Source organism: Nomascus leucogenys, chromosome 16 (genome assembly GCF_006542625.1).
Source record: "Nomascus leucogenys isolate Asia chromosome 16, Asia_NLE_v1, whole genome shotgun sequence".
NCBI lineage: Eukaryota > Metazoa > Chordata > Mammalia > Primates > Hylobatidae > Nomascus > Nomascus leucogenys.
Genome location: NC_044396.1, coordinates 42,810,566 through 42,825,418, shown reverse-complemented (window position 1 = coordinate 42,825,418; position 14,853 = coordinate 42,810,566). Strand labels below are relative to the sequence as shown.

At 39.8% G+C, this 14,853-nt stretch overlaps 1 protein-coding gene across 6 annotated transcripts in view; it reads left to right on the top strand.

The window, feature by feature from the left end:
• The window catches only part of LYPLA1 (lysophospholipase 1), a 52,950-nt gene that overhangs the window by 30,806 nt on the left and 7,291 nt on the right, over positions 1-14,853 (top strand). For 3 of the 6 annotated variants that reach the window (XM_012508684.2, XM_012508710.2, XM_003255963.2), the window contains exons 3-6: positions 3,299-3,364; positions 5,727-5,774; positions 6,748-6,818; positions 13,470-13,543. In XM_012508684.2, the coding sequence (XP_012364138.1) occupies positions 3,299-3,364; positions 5,727-5,774; positions 6,748-6,818; positions 13,470-13,543 (259 nt within the window). The remainder of the gene's footprint in view (positions 1-3,298; positions 3,365-5,726; positions 5,775-6,747; positions 6,819-13,469; positions 13,544-14,853) is intronic. The other 3 variants (XM_030795124.1, XM_012508704.2, XM_030795123.1) reach the window with 2 other exon arrangements.

Below are 14,853 nucleotides of genomic sequence, written 5' to 3'. Positions count from 1 at the left end.
CAGTGGCACGATCTTGGCTCACTGCAACTTCCGCCTCCCAGGTTCCAGCAGTTCTCCTGCCTCAGCCTCCCGAGTAGCTAGGTTTACAGGCACGAGCCACCACATCAGTACTGGACATATTTTTTCACTATTCTTCGGTATAGACCTAGGAATCGAATTGCTGGATATGATAACTTCATATTTATCCTTTTGAGAACCTAAAGGTTTTCTAAAGTCGCCGCACCATTTACATTTCTACCAACAGTGTATGAGGGTTCTGATTTCTCACCATACCGTTTAACACTTGGCTATTATTTGTCATTTTTACGATAGCCGTTCCGCTGGGTATGAAGTGGTATCTCACAGTGGTTTTGGTTTGCATTTTCTAATGACTAATGATGTTGAGCATCTTTTCATGGTGTGTTAACCATTCATTTGTCTTTGGAGAAATGTCTATTCAAGTCTTTTGCCTATCTTTTATTGAGATGTCTTTTTTGTTTAATTTGAGGTAAAATTCACATGACATAAAACTAATCCTTTTAATGTGAACAATTCATGACATTTAGTATATTCCTTTTTTTTTTTTTAATGAGACAGAGTCTCACTCTGTCGCCCGGGCTGGAGTGCAGTGGCACAATCTCAGCTCATTGCAACCTCTGCCTCCCGGGTTCAAGTGATTCTCCGGCCTCATCTTCTGAGTAGCTGGGACTACAGGTGCGCACCACGCCCAGCTAATTTTCGTTGGTTTAGTAGAGACGGGGTTTCACCACGTTGGCCAAGCAGGTCGTGAACTCCTGGGGACTCAAGGAATCTGCCCGCCTTGGCCTCCCAAAGTGCTGGGATTACAGGCATGAGCCACCATGCCTGGCCAAAGTTTTTTTAAAAGTATTTTTTCTTTTCCTTTTACTTTTAGTTGATACATAATTGTTCTTATTTATGGGATACTGAGTGATATATTTTGATACATGTATACAACATGTAAGGATCAAATCAGGGTAATTAGCATATCCATCACCTCAAACATTTATCGTTTCTTTGCATTGTGAACATTCAACATCCTTTCTTCTAGCATTTTGAAAATATACACTGAATTGTAGTTAACCATATTCACTCCACAGTGCTACAGAACACCAGAATTTATTCCTCTCATCATTATATTGATAGCCATCCTAGTGAGTATGAAGTGATGTATCATTGTGCTTTGATTTATGTTTCCTTAATGACTAATGATGTTCAGCATCTTTTCCTGTGCTTTTTGGCCATTTGTATATCTTCTTTGGACAAACATCTCTTCAGTTCTTTTGCATATTTTTTAATTGGAGTTTTGCAAGTTTTCTTTTGTTTGTGAGTTGCAAGTTTTTTTTATTATGGATACTAGACACTTAATTAGATGTGATTTGCAAACATTTTTCCCATTATGTAAGTTGTCTTTTCATTTTCTTCATAGTGTCCTTTGAAACACAACGGTTAATTTTGATGATTTCTAATTTATCTATTTTTTGTGTGTGTGCTTTTGATGTTATATCTAAGAAATTGCCAGATCTGAGGTCACAAAGATGTATGTATGTTTTCTTCTAGCTTTATAGTTTTATCTCTTATATTTAGGTCTTTGGTCAGTGTTTACATATGGTATGAGGTAGCAGTTCAACTTCTTTGTATTACATGTGGATATCCACTTGTCCCAGCTACTTTTGTTAAAAAGACTATTCCTTCCCTGTTGATTTGTTTCAGAAATAAGTTGACAGTAAATGTGAGGTTTTATTTCTGGATTTTCGGTTGATTTATATGTCTGTCTGTACTCTAGTACTAGTCTTTCTGAATGTTACTTGGTAGGAATTTTTGAGATTAAGAAGTGTGAATCCTCTAATTTTGTTCTTTTTCAAGATTTTTGTTGTTGTTGTTATTCTGGGTCTCTTGAGTTTCCATACAAATTTTAGATTGGGTTCTAATATGTGCAAAGTCAGGTGGTATTCTGATAAAGATTGCATCGACTCCATAGATCAATTTGAGAGTACTGCCGTCTTTAAAATATTATATCTCACAGTCCATGAAAGTGGGATATCCTTCCATTTATATAGATTTTCTTTAATTTCTTAATATGTTTTATAGTTTTCAGAAAAAAGTCTTTAACATAGCTATTTACACATATACACATGTGCATACACACAAAACTCCTATACAATATCCTGGTTATAGTTAATGTTATGTAAGTATTGCAGTTAATACTGTTGTTACTAATCTATTTATGTCTTTAACACTTTAGGGGAGGTGGGTTGAAACAGAAAAATAGTTAATAGAAAAGTATTTAACAGGGGACCGGGCACGGTGGCTCACACCTGTAATCCCAGCACTTTGGGAGGCTGAGGCAGGGGGATCACAAGGTCAGGAGATCAAGACCATCCTGGCTAACACAGTGAAACCCCGTCTCTACTAAAAATACAAAAATTTAGCCAGGCGTGTTGGTGGGCACCTACTCGGGAGGCTGAGGCAGGAGAATAGTGTGAGCCCGGGAGGCGGAGCTTGCAGTGAGCCGAGATCACGCCACTGCACTCCAGCCTGGGCAACAGAGCAGGACTCTGTCTCAAAAAAAAAAAAAAATTAACATTTATCTAGACTGTTTGATATAAGAAAGGCTGACATTACTTGTACTTTATTCTTTAGTAGAGATAATATGTAAAAAGCATCAAGTATATGGCCAAATGTAAATAAGCAGGAAACTATATGTATAATATGATCCCTGTTTTGTGAAATGTGCATCTATTCCTTAATTGACATGCATGGGAAAAATCAGAAGGAAATGCATCAGAAAATTAACTGTTTATTCCTGGCTAGAAGGATTTGATTATTTATAGTTTTTCAATTTTTCTGTATTCTGCTTTGAACATGTATGTATGTGAACATGTACACATGAAGAAATAATATTAAAGTTGCTGGATTAAAAAATTTTTTTTTTCTTGAGTTTTCTGTAGAATGGGTCTTACTATATTGTTTAGGCTGGTCTTAAACTCCTGGTCTCAAGCTGTCCTCCTACCTCAGCCTCTCAAAGTGCTGGGATTATAGACATGAGCAACCATGCTCAGCGAAAGTTGCTGTTTTTATTTTATTTACTTAACCTATTTATTTATTTTGAGATGGAGTACTCCACTATACTCCAGCCTGGGCGACAGAGCGAGACGCCATCTCAAAAAACAAACAAACAAAAACATATTTTCAGGATTTAACATTTATCTTCACAATTTTTTAAAGTTACTCTTCTGCTACTAACTTACTGGGATTTAAAACAGTGTCTAATAGCATTATTCAATGATTTTTCCACCAGGCACGGATGGGCAGAAGCCTTTGCAGGTATCAGAAGTTCACATATCAAATATATCTGCCCGCATGCGTGAGTATTTCTGATCTTCAGGCTTGTGATTCAGAGTCTGGAGAGGAGCAATTGTGATTGCTTTACCCTTCCAGTAAAGTATTTGAATACAGTTAATTTTTACTTTCTAAATATTGTTTAAAAATAAAGATTAGTAGAATTCCTTAAAACTAAAATGGTTTCTTAGTTAAATTGATTTTTTCTCTTTTTCTCTTTTGTTAAGCAATTTAAAATATTGCTGTCTTGGAGGTCAGCTGAACTTAAGACCAGAAAAATTATTTTATGTATTTATTTATTTATTTTTGAGACAGAGTCTTACTCTGCCACCCAGGCTGGAGTGCAGTGGCGTGATCTCAGCTCACTGCAACCTCCACCTCCTGGGTTCAAGCGATTCTCCTGCCTCAGCCTCCAGAGTAGCTGGGGTTACAGGTACGTGCCACCACGCCTAGCTAATTTTTGTATGTTTACTAGAGACAGGGTTTCACCATGTTGGCCAGGCTAGTCTCAAATGCCTGACCTCAAGTGATCGACCTGCCTTGGCCTCCCAGAAAAATTATCTTAGATATACAAATATCTATAAAGTTCTAGGATATCCCTAGGGTATCTCTGAAGGGGATTTACCTGTTAGATTTGTGAGAAATCTTTATTATGTTGAAAACACTCTTTAATTTTATCGTTTGGGGCAATGTTGATGTACTGTGGAAAGAGCAAAGACTTTGGAATATGATAGGTCTTGTTTTGAATTCTGGCTCTGAAAGTTTTGAGCAAACTTAGAAGATCAATAAGATTGGCACATTAGGTCTAGCTTGTCCAACCTGTGGCCCAGGTCAGTTTGAATGCAGCCCAATACAAATTAGTAAACTTTCTTAAAACATTATGAGATTTTTTTTTTGTAATTTTTAAATATTATTTTATTTTATTTTATTTTTTACCTCATCAGCTATTGTTAGTGTTAATGTATCTTTGTGGCCCAAGGCTATTCTTCCAATGTAGCCCAGGGAAACCAAATGATTGGACACCCTTGATTTAGGTCAAAAGGTTGCTGAGAAGCAATAACCATGGAGAAGACAAGAAGGGATTGGACATACTCATATCAGTTAGTAATTCATCCCCAGAAGTGGTAGTAGCAGTAGAGTTGGGACGGATACATAAACATGAAAGAAGGAATGGGAAGAACAACAACAGCTGAGAAGATTGGATAAGAAAACATTTCTTCCTCTTTTTATCCTGAAATACAGTCTGTCTTACCTCTGTAGGCTACAGTGAATACTGTGGCTAGGGTTGCTATGTCCTCTATCATTCTGCTCAAGCAAGAGACAGGATTATTTTTATTCTTTTTCTTTTTTTTTTTTTGAGATGGAGTCTGTCTGTTGCCCAAGATGGAGTGCAGTGGCATAATTCCGGTTCACTGCAACCTCTGCCTCCTGGGTTCATGCGATTCTCCTGCCTCAGTCTCCCAAGTAGCTGGAATTACAGGCGCCTGCCACCGTGCCCGGCTAATTTTTTGTATTTTTAATAGAGACAGGGTTTCACCATGTTGGCCAGGCTGGTCTCAAACTCCTGATCTCAGGTGATCGGCCCGCCTCGGCCTCCCAAAGTGCTGGGATTACAGGCGTGACCCACCCTGCCCGGCCCAGAATTCTTAATTACGTTGGAATGGTTATTGATATATGCCCCAAGTTGAACAGCTTTAAAAGGCTGTTGCCCAACCTAGGGAAATTTGTATTCTCAAAGAAATTTTGATACAGTTTGTAACCTCTAAGGTGGACTTACTTCATGAATCAGGAGGAAAGTGGTGAGATGTAGTTAGAGTGTGCTTACTTTTCTTTCCTTTGGATGGAGCTGAATTCAGATTATCTAGCATATTTTTAATCACAGACTTGAATTGGCTATAATGGACACTTAGGCAAATTTTGGATTTCCCTTATTTATTTAGAGGTCTCTTAAGCAAGTACATAGCTAAGAACTAGAAAATTAGGAAAAGTGTAATCTGAGCATATGAGAATTGTATCAGTGTAATAAATCGCTCATTGTCCTTAGCCCCATACCAGAATCTCATATTTTATACATTTCCAACTGTCTTGGTTTCTGGTTTCTCTTCTCCTGTCTGAGAAGTCAAAAGTAGTAAGTAAGGGTGTTGAGAAGGGAAAATGTATCTGTCAAGCTTTGTCCTTTGTTGCTGTTGCTCTGTCTTCAGAACACATTTGGAGGAGCATGGAAAGCAGAGTTGTACAGGTGTGGATGAAATAAAACAGTTCGTATGTTAAAACTGTAGCATACAGTTTTGTGTAGGTCTCAAGCAATTATCTGGTTTTGATTAATGGAATTTACCAGTTTTTATGCTTTGTTATTCTGATTTTGTTGTTTTTTCTTTTCCATGTAGGCCTGTTAGGCCTGTTACATTAAATATGAACATGGCTATGCCTTCATGGTAAGTAAGAATTTACTTATTCAGTAAGAACATTATATTACTTATTTAATGTTTTCAGAAATGCTTTTGTGTACAGCAGTTTTTATTTAGCTGTTTTTTAAATTGCAAAGTTGCATAGTTAACCTTTATTTACATTTTTATACTCTAGATTTAGGGGTAAACTTAAGGAGCTGTACATACAGTTAGAGGAAATAGGAGAGAGTGTTTGAATAAAAATCATGTGGGAGAATATCTTCTGCTGCTTGATAAACCTTTGTTGGTTTTAGTAACCCAACATTCGAATGACCCCTATTAAACCACAGCCTCTTCACCTTTCCAATTTCTTGCCTGTCTGGGTTGTTTTTAAGGAAACCGCTTCGCTTCCAGCCCTCTGAAGATATCCTCACATTCCCTCTGCACTTTACTGTCAGAAAGTAGGGTCAGTTTTTTGTTCCTATATGCTACTTCCAGACTATGATTTTTCCTAACTGTTCTCTGAGACTCCTAACATCAGATCTGTTAAAAAACGATGACTTTAGCCGGGCATGGTGGCTCATACCTATAATCCCAGCACTTTGGGAGGCAGAGGCAGGCTAATCAACTGAGGTCAGGAGTTCAAGACCAGCCTGGCCAACACAGCAAAACCCCGTGTCTACTAAAAATACAAAAATTAGCCGGGTGTGGTGGCATGCGCCTGTAGTACCAGCTACTCAGGAGGCTGACACAGGAGAATCGCTTGAACCTGGGAGGGGGAGGCTGCAGTGAGCAGAGATCATGCCACTGCACTTCAGCCTGAGCAACAGAGTGAGACTTCGTCTCAAAAAATAAATAAATAAATAAATTTCAAAAAATAAATAAATAAGTAAAATAAAATAAATTTTTCTGGTTAGCCTTTTAATCCAAGCTACCATGAATGTAGTAAAATATACTTGCTACAATAATAGATTTTTCTTAGAATAAAATGGTTCTTTTAAGATTTTGCCTTATTTTACAGGTTTGATATTATTGGGCTTTCACCAGATTCACAGGAAGATGAATCTGGGATTAAACAGGCAGCAGAAAATAGTAAGTACAGAAAATGTTTATAAAGCCAAAAGTGTTCCTAAATGTTTTTAGTAGATTCAGTAATCATATCGGTACTGGTTAAAAATTACACATTTGGGCCGGGTACGGTGGCTCACGCCTGCAATCCCAGTACTTTGGGAGGTAGAGGCATATGGATCACCTGAAGGTCAGGAGTTCGAGACCAGCTTGGCCAGCATGGTGAAACCCCATCTCTACTAAAAATACAAAAAATTAGCTGGGCATGGTGGTGGGCGCCTGTAATCCCAGCCCCTTGAGAGGATGAGGCAGGATAGTTGCTTGAACCTGGGAGGTAGAGGTTGCAGTGAGCTGAGATCGCCCCACTGCGCTCCAGCCTGGGCAACAAGAGCGAAACTTCGTCTCAGAAAAACAAAAACAAACAAACAAAAAAACACATTTATCTAATCTCAGGAGGTACGGCTGTTTCCTTCCTTTTACCCCCTGTCCCCCAGAGAGGGTCTTGCTGTGTCACCCAGCCTGGAGTGCAGTGGTGTGATCAAAGCTCACTGCAGCCTTGACCTTCTGAACTCAAGCGACCCTTCCACCTCATCCTCCCGAGTAGGCTGGGACCACGGAGGCGCACACCACCATGCCTGGCCAGGTTTTAATTTTTTTTTGTAGACACAGGGTCTCCCTATGTTGCCCAGGCTTGTTTTCCTTTCTGGTCACTCTGTTACTTGTTTGCCACAGTGTCCACATGAACTCACTTGAGTATAGGCAATGGAGATGAGGTGGATGGGGACAAATGGCATTTATCAAGCTTTAACTCTGTCAGACATATAATAATTTTTCTTTGATTTACATAGGAAAATGGAGAAAACAGCAGAATGTTTAATAGTTTTGGCTGGCCGGGCGTGGTGGCTCACGCCTTTAATCCCAGCACTTTGGGAAGCCAAGGTGGGCAGATCATCTGAGGTCAGGAGTTTGAGACCAGCCTGGCTAACCTAGTGAAACCCCGTTTCTACTAAAAATTTAAAAATTAGCTGGGCGTGGTGGCGCACACCTGTAATTCCAGCTACTTGGGAGCTGAGGCAGGAGAATCGCTTGAACCTAGGAGGCAGAGGTTTCAATGAGCCGAGATTGCGCCATTGCACTCCGGCTTGGGCAACAAGAATGAAACTCCGTCTCAAAAAAAAAAAATAGTTTTGGCCAGTTATCTTCATTAAAGAGACTTGGAATAACAGTGAAAATAATAATATAATGAGTATAATGATAAGAAACAGTGAAAATGTGGCCGAGTGTGGTGGCTCACGCCTGTAACCCCAGCACTTTGAGAGGCCGAGGCAGGCAGATCACCTGAGGTCAGGAGTTTGAGACCAGCCTGGCCAACATGGTGAAACCCCGTCTCTACTAAAAATACAAAAAAATTAGCCACGCGTGGTGGCGGGTGCCTGTAATCCCAGTTACTTGAGAGGCTGAGGCAGGAGAATTGCTTGAACCCAGTAGGCGGAGGTTGCAGTGAGCTGAGGTTGTGCCATTGCACTCCAGCCTGGGTGACAGAGGGAGACTGTCTCAAAAAAAAAAAAAAAAAAAAAAAAAAAGAAAAAAATTGTTAATTTTAGTGCAGTAGTAATAACAGGTGCCACTGATTGAGCACATAACTGTTTACAAGCTAGGCGTTTCTTACGGAGCACCTCATTTGACACCCCTGTGAAGTATTAGCTCTGCTTTACAAAACCTCGAAAGCCTGGTCTCTGGTTAGGAGTCCATCTCCTTTATGATTATGGTAATTCTATTTGTTTGGAGGGGGAAACAGAATACTAACTTACTGGGACGTGTCTATTTTTAACAAATGCACAGGAGGCCGGGCGCGGTGGCTTACACCTGTAATCCCAGCACTTTGGGAGGCAGAGGCGGGCGGATCGCGTGAGGTCGGGAGTTCGAGATGAGCCTGACCAACATGGAGAAACCCCGTCTCTATTATAAATACAAAATTAGCTGGGCGTGGTGGCGCCTGCCTGTAATCCCAGCTACTTGGGAGGCTGAGCCAGGAGAATTGTTTGAACCTGGGAGGCAGAGGCTACAGTGAGCTGAGATCCCACTGTTGCACTCCAGCATGGGCAACAAGAGTGAAACTCCGTCTCAAAAAAAAAAAAAACAAACAAAAAAAGAAATGCACAGAAATGTGCTTTTCTTTTACACGTATGTACTGAAATATTGACAAGTATAATAATGTGAGGACTGGGATTGCCTTCAGGAAAATCTGGTTGGTGACTCCTAAGTGTGGGTGGGTGTAGGTGGATGTTGGCAGCAATGGCAAGGCAGGCTGGCTGTGAATTGTTTTGCTTTTTTGGTAATTTTTTATTTACATAGTTACTTAGAGACTGTCGCCCAGGTTAGAGTACGGTTGGTGATCATATCTCACTGCAGCCTCAAATTCCTGGTCTCCAGCAACTCTCCTGCCTCAGCTTCTGAGTAGCTGGGACTACAGGCATGTGCCACCATACCTGGTTAATTTTTAAACTGTTTTGTAGAGATGAATTCTCATTATGTTGTCCAGGCTGGTGGGAAACTCCTGCCCTCAGGTGATCCTCCCCAAAAATCCTGGGATTACAGGCACGAACCACTGGGTGCAGCCCTTTTGTTTTAAAAGAACTCTTTAAGGTCTTTAAAACAGGGAAAATACATTCAAAAGATGTGAGATATTTGGGAATGTCAACAACACTGACTTATGGGATCATCAAAAAGTAGATTAAAGTTTTGTCTGAAAATAATAGATGACAAAAGTATGAGGGTAAGTGTTAGATGCTATGGAAAACAGGGAGGGCCTGGGCCCTGTGAAGAAGATACGTGGGCCTCATGAGTTCCAGAATGAAAGATTCTGTCCTAACAATAGAGTTGGCCTACAAAATACTTGTTACTTCTTTCCTCTCTGAAGTGATGACTTACTGGAGAAAATTAGAATCAGACTCAGCCAGGAAAGAAAAAACAAAAGAGAATGTGCTACTGAACAAAGAAGACAGTGCTCAGGTTACATAGTTGGGGTACATAGTGCCCTTACCCTTAGGTGAAAGGTGATTGAGGCCAAGGGATGTTGCTCATACCTGTAATCCTAGCACTTTGAGAGGCTGAGGCAGGAGGATCACTTGAGCCCAGGGGTAAGAGTCTCTACAAAAAATAAACAAAATTAGCTGGGCGTGGTGGCGCATGTCTGTGGCCCCCCAGCTGCTTGAGAATCTGAGGTGGGAGGATTGCTTGAGCCTGGGAGGTCAGCAACAGAGTGAGACCCTGTTTTGAGAGAGAGAGACAGAGACACAGAGAGAGAGTGAGAGTGAGCGAAAGAGATTGATTCTGGTTTTTTTGTTTGTTTGTTTTTGAGATGGAGTCTTGCTCTCTTGCTCAGGCTGGAGTGCAGTGGTGCGATCTCAGCTCACTGCAGCCTCCACCTCCCGGGTTCCAGTGATTCTCTTGTCTCAGCCTCCCAGGTAGCTAGGACTACAGGCCTGTGCCACCATGCCCGACTACGTTTTGTATTTTTAGTACAGACGGTGTTTCACCATGTTGGCCAGGCTGGTCTCAAACTCCTGGCCTCAAGTTGATCTGCCGGCCTCAGCCTTCCAAAGTGCTGGGATTACAGGCGTGAGCCACTGTGCCTGGCCAATTCTGTGATTTTTTAAAAACAATAGAATGAATGGTTTTAAACACTTAACTACGTACAATTTTAAAATGACAACTTTTAGGTACAAATGCCTATGGTTCATTAAAGAGAGAAACGTGGAATATATATGAGCAGAATTAACTATTTTTTAAAAATCCATCTCTTGATGAAAGAACTGTTAACAAAATATTTAATGGGAAATTATTGAAGTTTTAATTAAAATTTTTTTATTTTCAATTTTTGTGAGTACATAGTAGGTGTACATATTTATGTGTACGTGAGATGTTTTGATACAGGGATGCAATGTGAAATAAGCACATCATGGAGAATGGGGTGTCCATCCCCTCAAGCATTTATCCTTTGAGTTACAAAGAATCCATTTACACTCTTGTAAGTTATTTTAAAATCTACACTAAGTTACTATTGACTATAGTCACCCTATTGTGCTGTCAAATAGTAGGTCTTATTCTATTTTTTTTGTACCCATTAACTAGCTGCACCTCACCTCCAGCCCCCCACTACCCTTCTAGCCTCTGATAACCATACTTCTATTACTGTCTTGTGTCTGTGAGTTCAGTTAGTTTTAGATCTCACAAAAAAGTGAGAACATGCAATGTTTGTCTTTCTGTGTCTGGCTTATTTCACTTAACATAATGATCTCCAGTTCCACCTGTGTTGTTGCAAATGACTGGATCTCATTCTTTTTTTATAGCTGAATAGTACTTCATTGTGTATATGTACCACATTTTCTTCATCCAGTCATCTGTTGATGGACACATAGGTTACTTCCAAATCTTGGCTATTGGGAACAGTGCTACAACAAACATGGGAGTACAGATACCTCTTCAATATACTGATTTCCTTTCTTTTGGGTATATATCCCAAAAGATATATACCCAAATATAGTTAAAAGAAAGATACTTTCTTTTGAGTATATATCCAGTGGGATTGCTGGATCATATGGTAGCTCAATTTTTAGTTTTTTGAGGAACCTCCAAACTGTTCTCCATAGTAGTTGTAATAATTTACATTCCCACCAACAGTGTATGAGGGTTCTCTTTTCTCCACATCCTCGCCAGCATTTGCTATTAACTGTCTTTTGAATAAAAACCATTTTAACTGGGGTGAGATGATATTTCACTGTAGTTTTGATTTGCATTTTGCTGGCAATCAGTGATGTTGGGCACCTTTTCATATGCCTGTTTGCCATTTTTATGTCATCTTTTCAGAAATGTCCATTCAGATCTTTGACCCGTTTTTTTTGTTGTTGTTTGTTTGTTTTGAGACAGAGTCTTGCTCTTTCACCAGGCTGGGGTGCAGTGGCGCAATCTTGGCTCACTGCAACCTCAGTCTCCCGAGTTCAAGTGATTCTCCTGCCTCAGCGTCCCGAGTAGCTGTGACTACAGGCGTGCACCACCATGACCAGCTAATTTTTCAATCTTTAGTAGAGACGGGGTTTCACCATGTTGGGCAGGATGGTCTCGATCGCTTGACCTCGTAACCCACCCTCCTTGGCCTCCCAAAGTGCTGGGATTGCAGGCATGAGCCACCGTGCCCGGCCTGGCCCATTTTTTGATCAGATTATTATTTTTTTTCCTATAGAGTTGTTAAAGCTCCTTACATATTCTGGTTATTAATCCCTTGTCAGACGGGTAGTTTCCAAATATTTTCTTCCATTCTGTGGGTTGTCTTCTCACTTTGTTGATTGTATCCTTTGCTGTGCAGAAGCTTTTTAACTTGATGTGATCCCATTTGTCTATTTTTTGCTTTGGTTGATATGCTTGTGGGGTATTTCTCAAGACATTTTTACCCAGACCAATGTCCTGGAGATTTTCCCCAATTGTTTCTCGTAGTAGTTTCATAGTTTGAGATCTTAGATTTAAGTGTTTATTGTGATTTGATTTTTGTATACAGCAAGAGATAGGGTCTAATTTTATTCTTCTGCATGTGGATATCCAGTTTTCCCAGTACCATTTTTATTGAAGAGACTGTCTTTTCCCCAGTGTATGTTCTTGACACCTTTGTCGAAAATGAATTCACTGTAGGTGTGTGGATTTCTGGGTTCTCTATTCTGTTCCTTTAGTCTATGTGTCTGTTTTTATGCCAGTACCATGCAGTTTTGGTTACTATAGCTCTGTAGTATAATTTGAAGTAAAGTAATGTGATTCCTCTAGTTTTATTCTTTTTGCTTAGGATAGCTTTGGCTACTCTGAGTCTGTCGTGATTCCATATAAATTTTAGGGGGCCAGGCACAGTGGCTCACGCCTGTAATCCCAGCACTTTGGGAGGCCGAGGCGGGCGGATCACGAGTTCAGGAGATCGAGACCATCCTGGCTAACATGGTGAAACCCCATCTCTACTAAAAATACAAAAAATTAGCCGGGCGTGGTGGCGGGCACCTGTAGTCCCAGCTACTTGGGAGGCTGAGGCAGGAGAATGGCATGATTCTGGTAGGCGGAGCTTGCAGTGAGCCGAGATCGCGCCACTGCACTCCAGCCTGGGTGACAGAGCGAGACTTCGTCTCAAAAAAAAAAAAAAAAAAAAAATTTAGGATTGTTTTTCTGTTTCTGTGAAGATTGTCATTGGTATTTTCATAGAGATTGCTTTGGGTGGTTTGGGAAAAATATTCCATGGTCATGGATTAGAAGAATTCATGAACAATAACAATCAATATTGTTACTGGTTCTTCTTATCCATGAACATGGAATCTTTTTTCCATTTTTTGGTGTCCTCTTTCATCAGTGTTTTATAGTTTTCATTATAGAGATCATTCACTTCTTTAATTCCTAGGTATTTAATTTTATGTGTGACTATTGGAAATTGGATTTTTTTTTAAATTTCCTTTTCACATTGTTCTCCGTTGGCATATGAAAATACATTCTAATTTTGTATTTTAATGAAGTGCTTTGAATTTTTCACTCATTTCCACCTTAAAAGTAATTGTGCTTTTCTATTATTAATTTTTTCCTAATTTAAATTTTATCAGTGGGCTTAACTCTGAAAGTATTGCTGACTAACTTTCGTGTTGTTTTTAGTAAAAGCTTTGATTGATCAAGAAGTGAAGAATGGCATTCCTTCTAACAGAATTATTTTGGGAGGGTTTTCTCAGGTAAGATAAAATTTGAGTGGAGTGTCAGTACCATCAGTATACTTATCTAGAAGTCTGTACATTAATCCTTTCTATAGAGTAGTCTTTTTTGATGTTATAGAATCTTGACTGATACACTTACCTTTAATGTTTAATTAAGTTTCAGTGTACTGGAACTAATTAATTTCTTCTTAAAAGAACTATAATAGACATGTACACATGTAATTAAATTTCTAAGTTAACACAGTGTATCCTTTTAATTAATTAAAACTCTGATAACACAGGCATGAGTCCCCTCTATAGGAGGAGACTACTGATAGGAACAGTAAAGTGGAAGACGAGAATTTCTTCCCTTTACCTTCACGTATTACAGGTTTTAGGTATAAATATGTGGTGTTTATTTTTGGCATTTTTCTTCGTCTCTGTACTTTTTCCCCTGCTTTCTGTACTCTCTCCACAGACATAGCTTCCTCATACGGACCTTTCATGGCTACTGTGGCATGTAAGCTGTTTGCCATGGAACCAGTCCCCAGATGCCCTAACTTCTCATCTGTAAACCTTCTAAGTTAGCAACTTAGTGTTCGGATTACCTTAATTAGAGAGATGTCAGAATTCTGAAATTATTTAGAAGATAGAATTCAATAGAAAGATTTGTTGATACAATATAATGAAAAGGTGTTATTGATTTGGTGTTTGTTGAAATTCACAGATAATGTATATTGTAATACACATTGTGACATAAACATAGGGACAAAAATTAATGATCCAGGCCAGGTGCAGTGGCTCACGCCTGTAATCCCAGCACTTTGGGAGGCCAAGGTGGGCCAGGAGTTCGGGACCAGCCCAGCCAACATGGTGAAACCCCGTTTCTACTAAAAATACAAAAGTTAGCCGGGCATGGTGGTGCGCGCCTGTAACTCCAGCTACTCCGGAGGCTGAGGCAGGAAAATCACTTGAACCCAGGACCCAGAGGTTGCAGTGAGCCAAGATCGCACCACTATACTCCAGCCTGGGCAACAGAGCTGAGACTCTGTCTCAAAAATAATAATAATAATAATGATGATGATCCAGAATAACAAGTTCATGTGGGAGTCTGTATATTTGATATTCATTCATTACAGTATATAGAAACCAACTCAATACCTCAAGCAAGGAGTAAGCGATGAGTCTGTGGCATCCTATCAAGGAAACTGAGGAGGAAAATTAGGCAAGGCCTCAGGAAGTAGCTAGGAATTGAAAAGCAGTCGGACCTTGCTCACCATTTGTCATCTCTTGTTTCTTTGCTTACCTGTTTCGTTTACCTTTCCATAAACAGTTGGCCATCTTGGTTT